At 43.6% G+C, this 15,778-nt stretch overlaps 1 protein-coding gene across 1 annotated transcript in view; it reads right to left on the bottom strand.

The window, feature by feature from the left end:
- The window catches only part of gfra1a (gdnf family receptor alpha 1a), a 73,916-nt gene extending 59,492 nt beyond the window's left edge, over window positions 1-14,424 (bottom strand). Inside the window, exons 1-3 of the mRNA XM_041049938.1 lie at window positions 14,048-14,424; window positions 13,170-13,475; window positions 12,175-12,255 (exon numbers count right to left, since the gene is read on the bottom strand). Of these exons, the coding sequence (XP_040905872.1) occupies window positions 12,175-12,255; window positions 13,170-13,475; window positions 14,048-14,102 (442 nt within the window). The 5' untranslated portion in view covers window positions 14,103-14,424. The remainder of the gene's footprint in view (window positions 1-12,174; window positions 12,256-13,169; window positions 13,476-14,047) is intronic.
- Window positions 14,425-15,778: the final 1,354 nt, after the last annotated feature.

Genomic DNA, 15,778 nt, shown 5'->3' on the forward strand with positions numbered 1-15,778 from the left:
TGGAAATGTTCCTAATGAAAGGGAGAGAGCCGATGTGTGTTGCCCCTCAGGTGTTCGTCAGAGCACACACAATTCAGCCTCACGGGCCTACTGATGTAATTCCCCCTACAGCAACACCTGCAGCAGAAAACGTGCGTTTGCCAGCGAATGCGCGTTTCTGTGTTTGTTTCTTTGATCAGTTGTGCATGCAAACATGTTGCACTCATACATGCGTGATAGTGTGTGTGTGTGTGTGCACATGCATTTATCATTGAGAAATGCTTCTATCTTTGCAGTACAACAGAATAATCTATTAGTGTGCCACATGCCTGTGTCCGTGTGTGCGCACACACTGGGCGTATATGTACACCAAAATTGAAATTATGCAGTGAATTGCAAAATAATGACCAAATTCATTCGTAAAGGCATAGCAAGTTAACTTTTCAGCAGGCCGTGATGCAAAATGAAATATTTCCCTCGCCCCATCACAGCCTGCAATAAGCTGTTTTTGGCCATAAAACTAATGTAGCAGTCACAGACATTGACTGCCCTCTAAAATGGAAATTCATAAGCCAAAATGGCACAGTGGGAATATCAAAATATGACACATCCTCTACTTCTCCCACTCCCCCACCCCCCACTTTCTCTCCATCTCTCACCCGCCTTCCCACTCCATCCCTCCGTCTCTTCTCCGGGGTTTTTCAACAGAGAGCACATCTGCTGTAGAAACTCCTCTGAAGGACATGTCAACCCTCCCTGACACAGCTGACTAAGCAGACAAACGGACGGACAGGCCAACGGACTGACACCTCTCTCAGATGGTCCCGAGGGAACCAAAATCTATAACCAGCTTAATCTGACACAGTGGAGCCTGATGTCAGTGTGAACGGTTCAACCACGAGCATCTTTGGAGCAGATGCACTAAATTCTTTATTTCAAATCATGTAAAATATACCTTCATGCCGTAGACTACAAGACCACCTCGACATTCTGGTTTCAGCTTGGTTCAGATGTGGTTTGTATAGTTATTTATCCTGAATCATATCAAAGAACATCCCTGCCCTATCACTGCAGGTTCAGATCCTGAAAACAATCTGAAGACATGGAATATGATTTCCGTGTCTGACTTCATCTCAAGAAAACATGCACAAACACACACACACACACACACACACACTCTATGTTGTTACCCAGTATGGCCCAATTGGGATGAGCTCTCCTGTTTCTACTGGGATCCTGAAGTTCTGTGGAGGAGGGGCTCCCTCTGCCCAGAGCGGGCTCTCTGCCCTGGGCGCCCCCCCTGCCCGGAACCGAAGTCGCGGAGCTGCTCCAAGGTTCCCCATTCTCTGTAAGAGATGCGCTTCATTCAGGACCACCAACCAACAGCCATCAGGGTTCACAGAGGTCACAGAGGTCACAGGGAGGTCAAGACTCCAAAGGATACTCACAGGTCAAAGGGGAAGGGTAAAGCAAGAAGTGGACAGGATTCAGATCATTCACTTGGTGGGAAAAGGTCACATTCTGGGTGTTTTCCAGGTGGGCAAAGGTAAAGGCAGAAGGAGCACAAAGGAGCAAGGTTTCTAATGATTCCTGAGTGTCATGAAAGGAACTGTAAGATCAGTTCAGGATGCTACGGAAGAGAATAAGGGAAGAGGAATCGTTGCCTGTAACATCGCTGAGGGAGTATAGTTCTTATCTGCAGCAGACGTAGTCAGAAGACTCTCTATGCTCTTTTAGTGCCGATGCCACTCAAGAAAATCACAACTGGTCCAAATCATGCTCTGTACCAGCCCCACGGGTCTGTGTGAGCTTCACAACATCGGGGATCACTTGTCTTTTCTGCACTTTTCTGAAATCTGGATGTGCCAAGTACAAATAAAAAGCTCCGTTGGTCTTTCCAAAGATTACCCATTGACAAACTGCACATTTTGGCGTGATGAAAGATCACTGTTTGGCCCGCTTATGTGCAAAGAGAGTGTACACACAACCAAATCGATCGAACACTGCGCCTGACTCACATGAAACAAGCCTAGAATAGAAGCATCTGAAGCGGCCTGGCAAATTGGGGGCACGCAGTTATAGATTTTTAGTTAGGAGGACGGTTGTGGATGAAACAAATGCAAATTTATGTATCAGTGCCCTCATTTAACATCTCTGAGAGCAAAGACTGGCACAGAACAAGAACTCAGCTGGACGCTGTTGGCGTGTGTGTGTATGTGTGTTTCTGCGTGCCGGCGGGTGCATGCATTCTTGCACACGTGCGTGTGCGGGTGCGTGTAGACTCCGCTGTGTGTGCGCACGCGTGTGTCTGTTTAAGGCCGTGTTTGCTCTTCAGGGATGCTGATGCTGTTCTGTGATCAAAAGGAGAAGCACAAAGGGAGAAGACAGAAAGAAAGGGGTGAAGATATTATTCTCCGAAGAGACGCATTTTTTTTAGTTAGAGACACTGTTTTAATCAGACACACTGTGGCTGTTGACAAACACGGTTACAGGGGAGTGTAAATTCCAATCGAGCAGTAGGGTACCATCAAAGTGTTTTCAGCAGGAAAAGAAAATTTACGTTGCTGTTCTGCGAGAAAACATTAAAGTTCTGTAAAACTTGCAGCTGGGGCTGGAAAGATGGTCCTTACAGACCAAGGTTTCCCAAAACACATGAAGCCAGATCACTGACAAGCTGTGCGTGATGATCTCAGGTTTACCCAAAAAACCTTTTCATGCATCAGCATCTACAATGTACAATGACAGATGTAACAACTACATCACTGCATGATCACGAACTGGATGGAAACTGTTTGTGCCAGCTAAGAGAATAAACTTGGACCCAACGGAGCATAAGTACATAAAATAGCATCATAACACATTTATTTTTATTTATTTATTTTGCATGAGCAAGAGTCATAAAAATGAGGCCCTAGTTTTTATGACTCCGCAAATTAAGGGTATAACAAAACAAAAGTAGTGTTTTACAATAAGACAGAAACAAACAGATGTGGTGGGAAAAAAACCCAAAACACTACACTGTGTTAGCTTAACATGGCTGGACAGTTTTTGAACCAAATGAATAAATTCACCACATGCACTGAGTTAACGGCCTTGGCTGGTACAGCTGAGTGTGATGTTACACTCCCCTTTATAAAGAGAAAAAAAAAGTAGAAACCAAGAAATCTTAATTATTGCAGAACTATTAATACTATGCTAATATCATCCCCGTTGACATCGGACATTGAAAGCAGTCTCTCATGGATTTAAGCAACATATAAGGTACAAGACAAAACAGGCCAAACAGAGACACAGGCTACAAATGACACATTTCTACAACTGCAAGCAGGGAAAGAAGCGTAACTCTACAAATCCACTTCTGTGAAAGAATGAAAAAGCACGGCTCAGTCCAGTCCGGTTTCCTGCGGTAGAGTATGAAATTCTATTAAGACACAAAGTCACAAGTGAAAGGCCTGACGCTCAGAGCCGAGGCAAGTTAATCCTGCGAGTTGACTGTGTGCAGCTGAGGGCTTAGAGCAGCAGCTTAACACAAGGCCGTGGCTTTGACACACCTGCCACTGGTCAGCCATGCCTCAGCCAGAGCCAAGCAAAACACAGTGTGATTATAACACGCCGTAATTAACCATTCTGCACTAAAACAATCTTCATTGTTCATTCAAATGTAATTATTTGCACATCAAGGTTAAATCTGGGTTAAATTTGGTTAAAAAGCTATGCACACTTTTATTTTGTTAATGTGCATCTACCTTCAACCTAAATATGCTTTCACACTACAAAAAAGAAAAACATCTATCACATCATACTATATTTTGGGGATTTGAGTATTCAAATCCGATCATCACTGTTATTTCTTAATCCTAAATTTATGACACTTTATACTCTGCAATCCGTCCTTTGCTTGTGAGTCTTGCGGGGCAGCATGCGCACACATATTTTGTGTATAACTATCTGCGTAGGTGTCTGCAGCTGTGTATGTGAAAAGTTAATTGTCCGTATTTGCATGCAGTATAAAGCAGCAGCGGGAGGCAGACCTGGCACATGCTCCCTCCCGCTGATTTGAGCTGTCAACCGTATTTATTAACTATGATGAATCACCCCCCCACTTCACATCCAATCAAAGACCTCTCAGAGGGACTCGAATCTGGTCACCTTTAACTAAATGATTTCCTTGGCCCATAGTGTGCCAGCGCGCGAATGGACTGGCAACCTGATGATATGGCTGCTGTTAGAATTATTCTGCCAATGGCCCACAGCTGGATCAGTCATTTCTGAAACAGTGTGGTGAATTAAGTGGCCAGCTGACATGTAGCTGCATGAGGAGGGAGAATTTTAAAAGGCCTGGTTGGAATGAGGAAATGCACGAGCAAAGAGTTATAAAGTCAGCGAGACATGAACTATAAAGGTGTTCTTTCGACCTTGCCTTAAGGATCCAGATTAAATCTGATCTAGGTTCAGTCCCTGCCGCATAATACAGCACATTTTACAATGCAAGCTGACAGCTAGCAGTGAATTAGAATAATCTTTCTCCAGCAATGCAGAGGAATTTTCCTTGAGCCTTGCCTATTCTCCCAAACCACCAACAACTTCAATCTATCTATATTTAACTAAAAATATGCTCATTCATCTCTTAGAATCTCTGAATAGTTCACATTACAGCACACTCCATGCTAAAAATCAGCTGTACAGAGATGAGACAAGGTCAGTGAAAACACAAATCCCCAACAGGCTGCGTCCTCTCAGAACACGAGCGGGGCTCAGTCTGGAACTGTACACCTCAAACCTTGCTGAAGGATAAAATCCTTTGATCCCGGCCCGAACGGAAGAGCTTGGGAGAAAATAAGGAGGGAACAGGGGAAAAAGAAGGAAATCAATAGATTCTTGTAGACACAGCCTCAAGTTTCCAATCTAACACAGCGCCATATTGATTAGGCTTCATATGAGACAAGGCACTGGGACAGTAATGTCAGCGGTGGATTTGGGAGTCTTTAAGAAAACAAACTCCTGTGCAGGGGGATGGGATGGTGAGATCTACAGGGGGCACTGCAAAGAGACAACGTCCCGAAGATGAGGACTCGCGTGACAGGTGGGTGAATGGATGCAGCGTTAAAACGTGTACCAGAAAAATGTCATGTCAGAGTGCAAGAAGAGCTTTAAGAGTGAAACTCAAGACCAGAAGTCTACAGCATCACTAGTATTACGCACTAGAAGACAAAGCTGTGGGACAAACAAAAAAAAAAAGAAATAGAAAGACGACTTATGAAAAATATGAAGGTTCTTTGATGTTCTGTCAGAGACTGACGCCTGAAAACTGCTGCTAAAATGCTTTATTTCTGCGTAAACCCGACATTTGACTGCTATCATCGCCAAAACATGCTGGCACATGTCCAAAGTTTTCACGTTCTTCAACCTTGTAGGCTTCAGAAAATGATTCTGAGGTGTTCTGTGTTGTTGAAACTAGCTTGCACCAAGAACGACGACTGAGGAATGAATATGCATGTCACCAAGTGTGTGTAAGAGGACGGTACTCTGGATAAAACTGTCTGGAAGAGCCAATGAATTGAAAATGAGTTGCTGTGAGTCAGACTAGACTGAGACCTGCACTTTCCGTCTGTGACTGACACGCAGAAAAAGAGAGGAGCATCTCTTTTCCTGGTGCAGCTTGAATGAGCCTCAGGAACTGAGTCATTTAGCTTATGAAGACGAAGAAGTTTTCTGGGAAACGATGCTAAAGGGTTTATAAGCACAGCGGTGAGGTCAGAAGTGCATGACTGTGATTCCAAACCAAACCAGGAAACTCATGACTTCATCAGCGGCACTGCTTGTTCCTAGAAAAACAGACTGTCATATTGTAAACACTCTGGATTTGCATGGGGCTTCAGCAATGATGCTCTGATCCCGCTTTTTCTCTGCTTTATAAACCTGTTCTATTTGTTTTTGATGAAGTCACTGTCCATTCTTCTCATAAAGATTATTAATATGTTTGATCTTATGAAAGCCACTGTCAACATCCAGCGTGAGAAGAGAAATAATCATGAGCACATGGTCGAAAACAGCTGTGCTGTGAGTAGGAATTATTTTCTAACTGAAACTTTACATCCTTGAGCTTTAAATGTTGTGTTTTTGTAAGATTTGGGGTTTGCCTGAAAACATGTCTCTAATAATCACAGTCAACCTGTCGTCTACTGTGTCATCTTCTAAAGCAATTTGAACTGCCTGCTGTTGAAATACATTTGTCTTGCCTTGCCTTGCCTTGTGTAGGATGTCTTTGTCCTACGGTCTGGGAGGACTGATCGTGTCCTGATCTGTTTTATAATGTCAGGTTGTGCGCCGATCCTGATCCAGCGATCCAGACTGACGCACTCCTTCAACAACTTCTGCAAGCTGAACACTAAATCCGCTTGGTGGCAAACCGTGTAGGGCAGTTTATATTCAGAGCAACTCTCAGCAACAAATACATTTGACTGAATAAGTGTGAGGCACGGAGGGAAGAGCAAGTGTGCTCAGTCAACCAGCTCTGGATAAATAAAGGCAAAGTTAAAGTTAAGAGAACAGCTAGGATGGTCTCTCTCTCTCTCTCTCTCTCTCTCTCTCTCTCCAAAAGATACAGCACAATAAATTATGTTTCTACCTCTGTAACTCCTCTGCATTCCCTCACTGACTCTATCTCGCACTCACATAAACACACACACACACACACAGATGCAGGCATACACACAAACACAAGACGGGAAAGAGATAGTGGTAGACACTCTTATCTCTAAACATTGGCAGCTCATAATGAGAGTGACTTCCTCTGCAGCCAGTGGTTGAGTGGCGCTGACAGCCTCTCAGCTCTGCGTGTCAGCACAGGGAGATTTGAAGCACTGCCTTGGCTTGACAGCCGGGCCACGCACTTACAGATGTTTTCACACTCGCAACACATACACATATATGCACACGTTGCTGCAACTGCGCTTCGAGGTTGACTTCAGCAGTGGGCGGGAGGAGGACAAGATGCGTTTGAAGTCTTCTGACACATGGAAGAGACACAATATTGAGCTTTGGTGTATTGGGGCTTATGAGTGGTGAGTGGGTGATATACAGAGAGATGCTGTACCAGCCAACTGGGAGGAGGACGGAGCTTAAGGAGAGAGTTTCAGCCAAACAGACATCAATACACAACGATGAGGAAAAAAAAATTCATTACAAGCCAGAGAACACAGTTTCCGATTACTGCATAGGCGCCTGTAAAATATCGGAAATATACACAGGCTAGAGATAAACAGCCGCAACACTCAAAAAAAAAATCTGTCTAGATTTAGTTGAATTTAAGTTACAGTTACTGATGCCCTTGACATGCAAGGACAGGGTAAGACATAAAGGAGAACGGGTTTAGAAAAATTTTAAAATTCTGTCAGACTATGCTGTTTACTATAAAGTAGTTTAAGATAAGTGCTGCCAACCTAAATGCTATATTATCACTTCAAAACTGCCAAACCACTGTAAAAGGTCAGTCCGCAGGCCAGCGTGAGAGGGATAGTTGTGTAAACTCATCTCTATGCATAGGTCGCACCTCCTGGAATCCGTGATGTTCTTATCCTTTTTCACCCTCTGCTACCCCATCATTTAACCACAGCTGCTGTGTTTTACGTTAAGTCATTTTTGGCGGCTGCCCAGACTGTCGATTACGGTCCGTGTCACTTTTTGCCCCGTCTTACGTTTCTCTCACCTCTCATCGTTACTTGTGCTAAACGACAACTGGCTCGCACAGTCTCATCCGCAAACGGAGCAATCATGAACTGTAATCTTTGTGGCATTTTGCCAAAATGTTTTCTAATCATTTCATATCACCCATTTCTCAAATATACACTTTTTTTTTCCTTTTCTTTAAATTAAGAACACGTCAGTTGTGCTTTGGGACACTACAGGAATTAAAACTGAGAGGTCAAGATGATCAGGATAGCTGGGCATGTAATATATTTTAGATATTCAAGGTCAAAAAACGGGATGATGCGGAAGGAAAAGAACAAGAAAGAGAAAATGAAGAGGTGGGAAGAGTGCGGTGAAACAACCTGCGGAGAAAATGTTTTGAAAGGATGCAAAAGGTACTTTGAACAGAAAACAGCAATACGAAACTGCCCAGGCTGTGTATTCATCCATTTCCTACACTGCTTTGATTTTGCAGCGGCCGGGGCCAAATGGTGTGGCAGTAATTCCAAATCCACTTGAATCTCAGAATAATGCTCTCTGTTTCTGTGTCGCTCCCTCCTGCATGGATCACTGACTCATAAACACGGGCAACTGGTGAAAAGAAAGGCAGCCATTTCATCTGCTCTCTCCTTCCTTTAAGCGTATATGAAATCATTTGGTGTGACAGAAAATTACTGTTTTTCTGTTCGACGCGAAGTCTAACTTTTTGCTCATGGGTGTACAAAGCTATCACCTTACAAACCTCACATCTCTCTAAGGTCACAGAAAGGTTAAGCATCAAAATGGACCAATGTACAGGCAGTGGCGAAACTGTGACACGTGCAGTGAGAAGAGTTTGTGCAGATTTAATTTTTCACGCCTTACACAGGCATACTTGTCAGTATCTATGCACGTCATGCATGGTGTATGACCTCAGTGTAAAATGAAACCAGCATACTTCTTCCACTAACAGGGAAGCAGTGGTCTCAGTGGTTCCACAGGCAGCAGAAGAACTCACTGAGCCCTTTAACGAACTGAGACAGAGACATCAAAACAGGTAGAGCTGCTAAAGAGAGAAAAAGATAAAGGTACTTAACAAGGGGATATGTTGTTGGGAGAGGAAACTGGGGAAAGCAGTCAACAGCCTGAATTAAACCAGGAATGGAAATGACGAAAAAAACACAGGTGCACATGCTTCGATATATCCTCACACACAGCGAGTCTTGTTTACTGCCACCACAACTGATGTGTTAAATGAGTCTGAAATATTTCCTATGAGCAGCTCACATTCACAGGTTCCAGATTTAACACTGTCATCACTTCAACGCAGTGAATGAATACATGATGGAGATGGCAACTTTTAGAAAGAGTCATGTTGTGTCTGTATTATTAAAACCACTTATGACACTTAACAGTGAACAAGCTCAGCAGAAAAATCTAGATTTGCCATTTGTTCAGCAACATGTGCTGATCAGGACAGACATGATGGACTCTGAAGACCACTGAAAAACCTATGGTAATGTCAAATTCTTAAAGGTGCTTCAGTGCTGACATCACGTCCACAAGTAGGCCTCAGACACCAACACGATTCTTTCCAAACGTTCGTAATCAAACACCAAAATTACAACTTTGTGCAGCCAACTTTGCTGTACATCTTTGTACAGAGTGTACAAGCATCACTGAGGAGCTACCCATTGCAGACTGCTGCTCTACTGCAGCAGTAGTTGCTCATTTTTTGGTGCAGATAAGTGAGATGCTCACACTTGACTGTGACTCACTGGACTCCCCAGAGGTAAAGGCACTCTGCCCCAGGTAAAGATCTGAAAATAATTAGCTAAATTAACCCACTGGAACTGTTGTGTGCACATCTATTAGCTAGAATGTTCCATTTCAAATTTTGAATTAAAATAAATAAATCGGTTGGATTTGATCAGGTGAGCTTTCTATGTGTCAGAGTTTTATACTTGTTCTATCCAATGTGTTTTTGTAAGATTATAAATAACTAAATGATTTTCTGTAAATCTACAAAGACAATGCATGTATCCACGTCAGCTGGACAGACAACACCCTACATGTCCCCTCTAATGAAATCAGACTGACGCCTATGGGCGTGACAGTGGGAACAGGTGTTCAGGGCACAACACTGTGTGCGTTTGAGTGTCTGTGCATCTGTGCACTATATGTTTGGGTGTCACTAGAGATTAGTGGCTTCAGTCAGAGACAAGGGGTCGACTATGGAATTACAGGATCACCGTGGCTGCCTATTGTTCCTATAGCCTGGATCACTGAGTGGCACTGACTTACTGAGACAAACATGATAGACGTTCAGAGGGCCTCCAGAAATAGGGGGTTAATCACAGACTGCTCACTTGAGCCGAAAGCAGTCACAAACCGGTGTTTGAGAACCTGAGACCAGTCTACAAAAATAAAATTGTCATTAAATAGTTTGGGCTATGACCTAGAATAAAAGTTCTGATTAATCGCTAATCTTTCATCATGAAATTGAAGGTATGTAGGGACCAAATGATGTTCAAAAGAAAGGTGCAGCAGAATAGAAAATGTACAGAGGCCTAAACGAGAAAAACGATCAGATCGGGTATTGAACTGTGCATTAATATCACTGAAACTTCAAATATAAATTCTGTGTGAAACAAGACCTAAATCTGCAGAACTTAAAAATGAGAGAATCCTCAGAGCATACTTTTCATATCTGTCCCCTTTTAAAATGATGTATGCTTTTGTGTTTTTTTTTTTATTTATAGTTTTCATTGTGCTGAACCATAGAACTGAAATGTACAAATCTGTCAGAGTGATAATAAACAAGCTCTAAGTTCTAATCATTTCTGCCTCGATCCTTCTCCTGTCACCTTGCCCTTAATTTTCGCAGAAATAGAAGAGGAGGCAGAGTAATCTCAAGCTTTCTGTTTCTGTACTCCCCGTACTCTTAGCCTTACCCTGCTATTCACTGATTAACCCTCACCCCTGTAGCCTTCTGCTCTCACCCTTATATCCCCCACTCCTGCTGTATGATTCTTCCCTAATGATCAGATTGCTATTCTCCTTCTTGCTTTCTCCCTTTCTGCATTATCCCTCTGCTCTGTCTTATTGCTTATTACCATTTCACTTGCCTATTTCTTTCTATCATGTCACTCTTTATCCACGCTTTATAGTGAACTTGGGATTCCCGACCCCAAAGGGGGTCTCAAGATAATTTCCAGAGGTAGCCTGATTGTTGTGGAGCAAACAAGAGAAGGAAAATAATCTACAGAGTAATTAAAAATGAAAACAATCAGAAGTTGATTGTTGTTGAAGTGCAACCCCATTCTCGTTAACTGTGCTGGGCTGATTTGATGTTTGATCACTGCTGCTCACAGAGAGAGATATATGCACATGCAAAGCCATCAATCAACATAAGGAGACATTTGGACATCAAATAAGGAGTGCCTGTCTGGACTATAAGAATGACACTATAAATCTGTCTGTTCCCACTCCTGTGGGCCTGTGGACGTCTCGCCCTTGCTGAGACTAGCTGGCAAACTAAAGGCCAGATGTACACTGTATAGGGTGACATGGTGGGCTTTTTCCCTCTTTTTCTATAGAGAGTAGCAAAAGGAAAGAATAGGCTTCAGAAAAACAGCTGGCTTTTCAAAGAGTCTTCCTATGGGACCAAATTGGTCCTGAAGTCAATCCAGTCCAAGATTTTGTTTATCTGTATCTCACCACCCACATAATGATTTCTCCCCACTGTAGGAGAAGCGATGGTTTAGGGCAAATCGGACTATTGTGAGATAAAAATGACAGAGGTAACAAAAAGAAAAGACCGCTCTCTATCAAAAGGGGTCAAAATATCAGCCTTGTTCTTTGAAAATGTGGAGGCAGAGTGTGTCTGTTTGATTTGCCACAGCACTCATCACCTGCAGTGTAATAATGAAAATGTAAGCAGCTACACGACTGCGCCACATTCATACGTCTGGCTCTCAGATACCCACAGCAGTCTCAACCGTGGGACCACAGAGTCCCTGAACGGCAGTGAAGAAGGGAATAACATCGCCATCTAGAGGCTTGAGTCAGCATGGCTCCCATACACAGATCTGAACAGAAAAACGCCTGTCATGCTCTCCCACATTACTCAGAGCTACTCACTCACACTCTTTTCAACAAGTGGATTCAAACAACCACAAGAGGAAGCTGTCCAAACCCACAGCACCAGCTACAACAGAGCCCTCCTTCTACATCTGAAGCATTTATCCACTGCTTGATGAGACTCAGAACTATAGCTCCCCATGCAAGGTCACTTCCAGCCAGCATGCAATATTGCTGGGGCGAGAACGAGGGGAGAGAAAGACAGAGAGCGGAGAGGATGAGGGAGGATAAATACTTGACACACAGATAACCTTCAGCGAGAGCATGCACAGCTTGGAGCTTAACCATATCTCAAGTGAGACCGGTGACCGGTGAGACAATGAAAAAAAAAAAATAGTAAGGGATAGAGTGAAAGCCTCCACAGAGAAGGTATTTTATTCTTACCTATGATGGGAGCCAGGCGGAAAATGTCAGACAGACGGCTGTTCACGGGTTCATATGGAGACTCCTCCAAAAAATCATTACCTGTGAGGAAGATAACCACGTTACAGACAGACAAGACAGATAGACAGATAGATAGATAGATAGATTTTGAACCCCATGTTTTGTTTATCATCTTTCATCCCTCACATTGGCCTGCATGTGACATGGGTTATTCGGGTCAGTCGATATCCACACTGGCACACAGCCACACGCTTGATTAGGCAGGTTGGTCAGCTGTGTTGCGCAACTGGAAGTCGACTCGCTGGCAATAGGCTGGATGCAGTTTAGGGACTAAAAAGGCCCCCCCCCTGCCATGATCAACACTATAAGATGGCACTGCCAGCGCTGAGGAGCTTCACGCTCCATTACCTTCAAGGAAAGTGATTTAGGAGGTCAAAAAGTGCCTACGCGCTGTAGGACCATGGCTGTGAAGTGACTCAGGGGCCAAATTTGAACGAAAGTTGAGTGACTGTACATGATCGCATTGAACTGTTAATAGATACAGAGGCGTGTGCCACTTTTTGAATTTCGTGTTTGTGGTAGCAGGGAGGGTGACGGAGCTGGAAGGGGACGGAGGGCGGGTGAGGACTGATGTTGCCCACTCAATACAGCACTGGGAGGAGCTGGGGTAACTAATTATCTCACCCCTTTACAGAACAGATTAGAAAACCGACGAGGAATGTCCACTTCACATTAACTATAGCTGCAGAGTGTTCTCTAAATGTAGCAGCCCTGCACAAACAAAGACCCTGAGGGACTTTGTAGGGTATACCCAGAAAAAAAAACACTATTCCTGTCCCACTGTTTCATTCCCTGATAGTCCTTTATACAAAAACATCAAAGCCCAGACTCTCAGCAGAAGAAGCACCATTATGCAATTCTAAATCAGGACCTGCTAAAGGGCTGAAGCTCTCCCGGTGGCTCTCCAAAAGAAAAGTTCCACCAAAAGCACCAACCTTGTAATGTCTGATAGATCCCCCAGTAAATGCGCAGACAGTTCTTCTCTTTCTTCATGCCCCTTTTACACCGGCAGTTGTACAGCGGGCTCTGTTTGAGCGCGTCCATGGCGCTCCGGCACTCGTCCTTGGCCTCCAGACCGGCCACCATGCTGAAGTTGCTCTCCTTCCCGCCGGCCGCGCATTGCCTCATCGTGCGGTACTTGGTGCTGCACGCCTGCTCCTTCAGGCACTGATCACTGGCTCTCACACAGTCCAGCCGGGTGGCCCCAGCACGCAGGCTCTCCTCGGCGTAAGACAACACATCTGAAAACAGAAGTGGCATTGATAATATTTTTAATACAAGTAAAAATAATAATAACGCCTGTGTGTCTGTTGTTTGCGCTCTTAGTTCACAGTAAATATCCTAATCTTGAAAACCTCACAAGCTGCTTGCAGCGATTAAAATATTAGAGATGAGCTTTTACGGGCCATTCAGGGACAACATGAAAAACACATCTACGTCGCCACAAAAGCAAACATAGGCTCCACTGCATTTACACAGTAATTAAAAGCACTTTCGTGCTACGAGTTCCCTCATTCCGATGAAAACGCGTAGTTGAGTGAAAACTTGCTTTCATGTTCAGCATCGTTAGATGAAGCACCGACAGCTACTGACTGACTTTTTTCGTTTTGGAACAGTTTGGACCGCTGTGCAGTAGTCTCTCCACGGTGCCCATACTCTCAGTGAGCAGCCGCTGCCTCTGTCTGACTCGCCCTTATTACAGGTCAAAGCTAAAAATGTATATATATATATATATATATATTTCATGCACCTATGGGATGAATTTGGATCAAATGAGCAGCTGCTGGTGGTGATAAAATCCACTAAAACTCACCTAAAAGAGGCAGAAGGACATACAATCCTGCGAGGATCATCGTCTTCCTCTCCATGTGAAACAGAAACCCTTGTTAGAACGAAATTTGCGAACTAGAAGCAACTTAACAGTAGTTTAATTCCCAGGGCACTTCCACTGCTTTGAAATCCATTGAAAGACGTAGCAGTGTGCGCTCCGCTGTACAGAACAGATCCAGCTCGCCTCATGCAAGAAATAATCTCCCCTCCAAAAGTGTCCAGTCCCGATTCTGCAGTTTCTCGGACTCTCGGTAGTCTGTGTATTTATAAAAAGAAGTGCTTTCTTTCTCTCCTTCCCGTGCGGGTGGTCTTCTCACCGCCGGAAGACAAAGACAAGGAATCAGAGCAGCGGTGGAGGCGAAACGGGCGAGTGTCCTCCAACTCCAGCCAGTGGGATGATTGCGTCTGTGCGTCTGAGCGCACACAGCCAACTGGAGCCCCACTGCTGTCTAGCGCATTCAGCAGGAGGAGAGTGCCAGCTTCCCCCTCGCACTAAAGTACAGTAATCTGATCATAAATTTACAGAAGATAGACCTTCTTATCACAGCAAACTCACTCCCGTTTACGCCAATATTACAGTCACAGTACAGAAAATAAATAATTAGCTTAAAGTTCGCTTAACTCACTAATGAGCACCGGAGACAGAAGTCCCAGTGGGTGCACAAGAGCAGTGATGATGATTGTGAAAGGTTACCGTCACTGCTGAGTTCCATACTAACTACAAATCTCTTTACAGTTATTTTAGTCTTTTTATTGTTTACTTTAAATAAACATCCCTGCTCATATTCTTACAGAAGTTAGAAAAAAAAAGAATATAATCACTTTTCCAGTTCATTAAAATACATATAGGCCGAGTTATATAACCACAGAGGGCATGTGGTTGCATTTAAATTGTTATGAAATGAAACCAGCACCATCAACTCTTGATGAGGGTGGGCTGGTTTTACATTTCAGTATAACTGCGCTGACAGGCAGAGGGCAAAGAGCATGACTCGAGTGCATTTTTATGACATGATTACTATAGAAACCTGTGGAGAAGCTTATGTGGCAATTCCTTAGGTTTGAATTGCCTTCTAAACTTGAGTGGCAAAATGAATGGACACATTTCAGCTGCACACCACTCACTGCACATATCCTATTCATGATATTTCACGCGTGTGTGTGGCTCCTCCCTGTTTGCTGTGATGTTAATCCCATTTGAAAATGAGAAAAAGTGTTATGCAACAGCAGTTGCAAACTGTGAAGAGACTAGGCTGTTAGGTGTGTGCTGCTGACACACTTCAGGGGATGCAATATAAAATATAATCTCCACAAAATACGTTGACATGATATTTGTCAGCTGAAGCAGCCTGACAGCGCTGCACTGAGGAAAACCAGTCTTCAGTCCATACAGAGGAAAGTGGACACTGTGTGACTGTCGCCATCTATTGGTGGTTTTCAGGTAAACGTCACTGTCAAAAGGAATGATCTGAAACCTATTTCTAATCATTTCAAATAATACCATAGATTTCACTGAAGATATTCTATGTAAGGATTCACATACTATGATCATCACATCTGAAACACCTCGGTTTGGCCAATATGTTGTAAAATGTCTGGAAATCAAACAAACGGTGCATGATTATAATAAGAAGGATGATGCATCATGCGACTTGTAACTCTTCCGATAGCTCATTGATTGCCCATATGGTCTATTCAGAGGCTAATCCACTTG

Source organism: Toxotes jaculatrix, chromosome 11 (assembly GCF_017976425.1).
Source record: "Toxotes jaculatrix isolate fToxJac2 chromosome 11, fToxJac2.pri, whole genome shotgun sequence".
NCBI classification, from domain to species: domain Eukaryota; kingdom Metazoa; phylum Chordata; class Actinopteri; family Toxotidae; genus Toxotes; species Toxotes jaculatrix.